General features: G+C 51.0%; 1 protein-coding gene across 1 annotated transcript; it reads left to right on the top strand.

The window, feature by feature from the left end:
• The first annotated feature begins 2,098 nt into the window (after positions 1 to 2,098).
• Positions 2,099 to 5,015, top strand: LOC123069607 (replication protein A 14 kDa subunit). Its single transcript, XM_044492492.1, has 3 exons — positions 2,099 to 2,328; positions 3,101 to 3,364; positions 4,603 to 5,015. Exons 2-3 carry the CDS (start codon positions 3,103 to 3,105, stop codon positions 4,668 to 4,670), a joined length of 330 nt encoding a protein of 109 aa, XP_044348427.1. The 5' UTR covers positions 2,099 to 2,328; positions 3,101 to 3,102; the 3' UTR covers positions 4,671 to 5,015.
• The last annotated feature ends 1,497 nt before the right edge of the window (positions 5,016 to 6,512 follow it).

A 6,512-nucleotide genomic window follows, 5' to 3' on the forward strand; every position in this document is an offset into this window, starting at 1 on the left:
CCCCCTCCTTGGTGGTCGCTAGGTCCTATTTATAGTGGCCTTGGTCCTCTTCCCGAATGGAGGTGAGAAGGGATCCCACAACGGCCAAATTTGAAGGGAGACAACATGTACATCCTATCCTGACTAAAGTGGTCTTCGCCTGCAAAAACCTCTGGTCGTGATGCTGCAGTGGGCTCGGCGATGACCTCCGTCCTGCTGTCCTGGCGGTCTTGGTCTTGTTGCACAAGAATGGAAACCTTTGGCGCGCCTGCTGCTTGCCTCCTTTGCACCGAAGAGGAAACTGGTACTCTGCGCCCGCTGGCGCCCGCCTGGCCTTGGTCGTCATGCCTCACGTTAGTCGAAGCTCGCGAGGTGAGCCTTGCATAGAAACCTTTGCTCCTCGGGAGCTAGCCTGAGGAGGCCGATCCCTTTAGTTGTCTGGTAATTTGAGGATCCTTGCCCATGATGGTATCTTATCAAGCACAACTGATGTAGGTTTCATAAACCCATTTTATTCAGCAATCACCACACATTGATTTCGAAAGAGACATTCCAATCTCCTAGGCACCCAAACTGAATAGTAAACAAGTTATCTTCAACCTTGCGCCATCTGGGTTCCCTTGCGGGGTTCCATGCAGACCTCATATCCGCATATAGAGCCGAGGGACTGAATCCTTTGTCTGTGTGTACCTTTGCAATTGCGAGCCACTTGGCCACGATCTCTTCCTCCTTGAACCCTTCCTCCCACACGAAGTGATCGTCCTCATCTTCCTGAAGATCTAGCCGACTTATTAGGTCCTCAACCGGCTCCTTTCGTTACCTCAATCCACCTACCCCCTCCTGCGATGCCATTAGGGATCGCGAAGTCAAAACCCTAACCCTCGAACGAGGGAAGAAACCAGATCCTCCACTAACTCACAGGTTCGCCGGGGCAGGAGAGCACCAGCGGGATGATGTGAGGTGGAAAGAGATCAATCAGCCGTTCGGTAGTATGAAAGGACTCTCGGCGACGAAGCCGCCAAAGGAACTCGAAACCCTAGCAATAGGGGAAATAATTTGAAATTTTATAACACAAACAACGCAGCAAAGCCTGCACAACCGGGGCTATACAAACATTTAAAAAAGAGTAAAATGCAAGCGCGGTCCTAATTCTTTCCCGAAAGTGTCGGTTAGGTCTCAATTCTTTCAAAATGCACATCTGGGTCCTAATTCTTTCTAAGTTGTTCACCCGAGGTCCTATTTTCTTCTGACCGCCGCTGACCAGTTCGCGTGGCGCTTTGACCACCGCAACGTCAACACCCGGGCCCAGGCGGGAGATTTCCCGCGGCTGGCAGTTGATTTTTTTTTGCAATTCGGCCCCTGGAGCTTCTGGTTTTCTCATTCCCCCGTCCCTAGGTCTATTGCTTGCTCCACCTTCTCCTCCGACTCTGCTACAAACACCGGCAAATCAACATCCTTCTCCCACTCCGCCACCAACACTGGCAACTCTACCTCCTCTTCCTCCTCACCGGGCGGCCTCGCCCCCGCCAATCCCACCAGGCCTTACGAGTGAATCGATCTCTCCTAGCCCCTCCACTCCCTGTCATACATTGGCATGGGCTTCCCCATCGACGATGCCAACAACCTCCTCTTTTCTGGCATCGGCACGCCCATCGGGGGATATTTCGGGCATACTCTGGCGCTCTCCAAGGGCGACGCTTGGACGGCCTTCTTCCCGCGACGCTTCATGGCTGAAGAGCTAGCGGCGGCAGACATTGCGGCAACGGCGACGGTCGCAGAGAGGGGGAGGAGAGAGCGACCAATAGACCTAGGGACGGGGGATTGAGAAAACCAGAAGCTCTAGGGGCCGAATTGCAAAAAAGGCCAACTACTAGCCGCGGGAAATCTCCCGTCTGGGCCCGGATGTCGATGTGGCGGCGGTCAAAGCGTCACGCGAGCTGGTCAGCGGCGGTCAGACAAAAATAGGACCTCGGGTGAACAACTTAGAAAGAATTAGGACCCAGATGTGCATTTTAAAAGAATTGGGACCCAATCGACATTTTTGGAAAAGAATTAGGACCGCGCTTGCGTTTTACTCTAAAAAAAATGTCCGCACTTCTCGTGAAAATGAATGACAGTTTCCGGTGGAAACAGCTATCCCTTCCATTCTGGGTTTGCCCCCAAATAAACCTTCTTTTCGCCGCGCCGCCCGGCTCACCCGTTCCGAATCCAGCAGAAGCGCAGAACCCCAGCGCGGCCGAGAGCAGGGCAGTCCTCCGCTGCGCCACTTCGAAGGCTTCCATCTCCGTCTGCGTCCGGGGTGGGGTGCGCAGGAGTAGATCGATTGATCGAGGCTCATCTCCTCTCTCGGTAGAAAATTCCCGACTAACCTCGCTTTCTTGGAATATTTTTCCCAAGCCTGCTTCGTCCCCTCTCTGAATCTTCGCCCGATACTCCAACGCATCGTGTTAGTTGTTCGTTCGATTTGACTGGTCCAAAACGGCAGATTGTTTTCCCAGAATCTTGGGGGTTTAGGTTTAACTGAACCCTAACGCAGTCCCACTCCCACCCCTGCTCGGGCTGATTTCGCCTTTGTGTACACCGCTCTGGTCTTCGATTTCTGTGTGCAGTATAATCCAGATCCGGAAGTTTCCGCGATCTCTCACCCGTCTAGTCTGTCGTTCCACTGGATGTTCACTCCAGTCGCGGATTTCCTGGTATGAACATTGTTCCTGTTCTTTCTTCAGCACGCCCAAGGCCGATCTCCTGTAGGACAGTGACCAATGCGCGCAAGAAACTATTGAAATGTAAAATGGACAACCGTGTGATTGATCCAGTTTGATACAAGTCTTTTTGTTGATTACGGACAGATTATGACAGCAGACAGCTGTGAATACTGCTGCTGCAGTGAATTTTAGTAGCCATCAAGGTGCTCTCATGACTTAGGTGTAGCTGCCGATTTTGTTAATTAGCATGTATTGTTGTTTCTCGTTCATGGCACCAATGCATGCGGCCGATGCTTGTTCATGTGCTTGCTTGGTATGATGATACTGACAAGGAGAGGCGTGGGCAGTTCTTTGTTCTCTTCTTATTGGTTGATATTGTTAAATTGAGTTGATAATTCTGAAGTTACACTTTGCAGACATGGACATGGATGTGTCATTTCGTTCAGCAATCGTCAATGGAGATACTCTCAAGATGTTTGTTGGGCAAAGAGTGCGCACAGTACTTAAGGTCCAACACACTCAAGGTGGAATTCTTGTTGGGCAGTCGACTGATGGACATCAGTTGACCATCAGAGGTGCTTCGGAAGGCCGTGAATCACATTATCTAGAGGTTGTTGGGATTGCTGACAACGACCAGTCCATCAGTGCTGAGAGTTGCAAAGATTTTGGTGACGACTTTGGTGAGATTTGATGCACCTATATTGGTTTTATTTGCCTCTTCAAGGTTGTATTATACTTGCTGCTGCGGGGTTCAACATTGAAGTTTGTTATGTTTTACATAATTCCATAGACATCAGAGGAGCTTTTCCTTTTTCTTAATTATTATTTTCCATTACCACCTTCAATCAGTAACGAGCAGCTGAACTTTTTCTTTTTCTTTTCAAATGTTGGCAGTGGTTAGTGCTATGAGATCCCCTCACGCACTTGTTAGCTTGTTCTTTGGCTTTGCCATTCTTGATTATATAAGCAAATATTTGTATTTCTCATCCATACTCACGTTATTGTAGAACATCAGCACAACACAGGTGATTGCTTGTGTTGGGATGCAAAATTCTAGAATTTGGAAATTATATTCTTTTGTTCTCTTAAGACTATTGTCCGATACTTATAAGAATCTAAAGCCAGAACTGACTTGGGTCGTTATGCAAAATGACTCGCATCTTTAGTTTCATCCTCTAAATGGGGTAATTCAGAAGTGCACCCCGGAACACTATTTTCTGAATGTAAAAAATAGTGTTTAAATTTTATTCAAGTACTCCCTCCGTTCTCAAATATAAGATGTCTTAGCTTTTTTCTGAATCAGATGCACGTTTTAGTGTGTGTGTTCACTCATTTCAATCCGTATGTAGTCCGTATTGAAATATCCAAAACGTCTTATATTTGTGAACGAAGGGAGTAAATGCTTCAGTCCTTTATATGCTTGTAAATTTTCATGCCATGTGTATTAGTGCTTTTAAAAATTGAATTCTTGGGAGTTCTTCGTCAATGTGCAAAGGTGAAATTTTTTTCCGTGAAAATTTACACGATGGTAATGGGCTCGAACATTTACTAATTGTGTATCTTTTCTGGATTTTTTGTCATATAAATAATTTTTCCAATTTAAGTGTTCATTATCTTACAATAGATCTCAGGTTAACATATTATTTATATTTTGGTAGGAAAATTTTAGGTTCTATAGCTCATAAGCTGCCCCACATAGCCCAACATTTCAGCATTCTTATCGCAGCTAATTGCAAATAAGTCTTCATTTTGGGGAATCTTTCTCGTGGCTTCAAGTTTTATGTATATCTTTGTTATGTTCTTACAGGCAAAACAGGAGTAATTATATTTTTTTACATTGTACCAGCTTTCCTTTAGGCCAGCACTGTTGTTCCCCCTTGTAACAACATTAAACCATGTTATCATGTTTATGTTGCAGATGCTGATGCGTTCAATGGGCTGTGCAAGCTTGTGGTGAACGTCAAGGTGAAGGAAGTTTTCCTGTAGAGGAAGTCATTTGGGAGATCAAGCTTACTATGAAGACAGTTTGTGTTGTGTGTGTCTCCCGGAGTCGATGAGCTTATTACTGCCTTCGCTTGTAGTAACTAGTACTAGTAAGCAATGCATAGCAAACCTTAGGTTTATATTATCGTTGCTTAGATTTAAATCCTGGAACTGGAAGGTTGCATTTTGCGTGATGCCTGAGCTCTTTCTCCCATTCACCTTGATGAGGAGCTGAGCTGATATTTGTGCTGGGCATTGCGAAGTACTCCAAAGTCCAAACTGATGGCAAACTGAATGTCCAGACCAGACATGGAGAGTGTGCCCCTTCCTAGTTTGATTGCTTGCACACTTAATTAGGGTCTCTTTGATTCAAAGGATTTTCATAGGATCTTTGAATCCTTAGGAATTTTTCCTAAGTTGGTCGTTTGATTCATAGGATCTGTTGGAACCGCCAGTCCCTCGCCGCGCTCCTCGCCCTCTCGCTCTGCTCACTCTCCCTCGCCGTCGCTCTGCTCTCTGGAGAAGAGGAAGAAGTTCAGAAAAGTTCAGAGAACACGGTGGACACAGGTGGTTTTCCGGCGCACGAACGCTCCCTCCCTTTTCTTCCTCGAGCACGAACTCGACTGTGTCACATTGTTACAATGCCATCAGGTGGCTTTATACCCCGAGCCGGCGCACCGGGCACGCACCCATGCCTCCACTCCCTGATCTTCCCCGCGCAGTGACCGCGCCCACGCTGCGCTCGACGCCCGCGTCACACGGCCAGCCCCAACGGCCCGCGCCTGACCAGGCCACCCTGGCTTGCCAACAAACGCACACACACACACCCTGGTGCATGGACACACCCGTGCACCCAACGCACGCACACACGCACGCCCTAGTCCTTGGACCCGACGCGCCCAGGCAGTCCAGCGCGCGCCCATACCCGCGCTCGACGCGCCCGGCTTCGTCGCCGTGGCTTATTCGCCCATCATTCACGCCCTAAGCCGCGGCTCAGAGCAGCCCGGCGTCTTCGACGCCGTCGTCCACCAGCAGCGCACGCCCGGCGACCGGTTCCTTCCGCAGCAGGGGGCACTCCCGCTTGAAGTGCCCTCTGACACCGCACTTGTAGCACTTGCCGCGGCGATTGTCCCCGCCGCCTGATGCTGAGCTCCCCGCGCCGTCGTCGTCGTCCTCTCCGCGTGCACCGCCCCGACGCCGCTCGCGCGCACGCCACTGCACCGCGCTGTACATGAGCTGCTCGCTGTCCACCCGCTCGCCGCCTGCCTGCCGGCGTCGCCGGAGCCGCTCGTCGAACGCCTTCAGGCGCCCCAGAGCGTCGTTGAACAGCAGCTCCTCCAGATTGCAGAACTGCTCCATGCCAGCGACCGCCGCGTACAGGCGATCGGGCACGCAGTCCAGCAGCTTCTTCACCATAGCTGCGTCCTCCAGTGTCGCTCCGAGCCCTGCAAAACGCGTCGCCATCCCGCCGATCTTCCCCGCGAACGCGTCCAGAGACTCGTCGCTCGCCATGCGCAGGAGCTCCCACTCCCCCCGGAGCGTGCCGAGCCGCGCCGCGCGCACACGGTCCGCGCCGATGAAGCGCGCCTTGAGACTGGCCCATATCTCCGTCGCCGTCTTCTTCGCAGCCACCTGCAGCAGGAGATCGTCGGCGAGCGCCCGGAGCAGGTAAGCCCTCGCCAGCTTATCCTTCTTTGCGATCACCGCCGACGCCGCGTCCTCCGGCGGCACCACCGCCTCCCACAGCCCGGCTGCGTCCAGGTCGGCCTCCACCTTGATGGCCCAGGTGGTGTAGTTCTCCCCCGTCAGCACCGGCGCTGGATGCGACACCGAAGTGCTCGCGCC

Source organism: Triticum aestivum, chromosome 3B (assembly GCF_018294505.1).
Source record: "Triticum aestivum cultivar Chinese Spring chromosome 3B, IWGSC CS RefSeq v2.1, whole genome shotgun sequence".
In the NCBI taxonomy this organism is placed as follows: Eukaryota; Viridiplantae; Streptophyta; class Magnoliopsida; order Poales; family Poaceae; genus Triticum; species Triticum aestivum.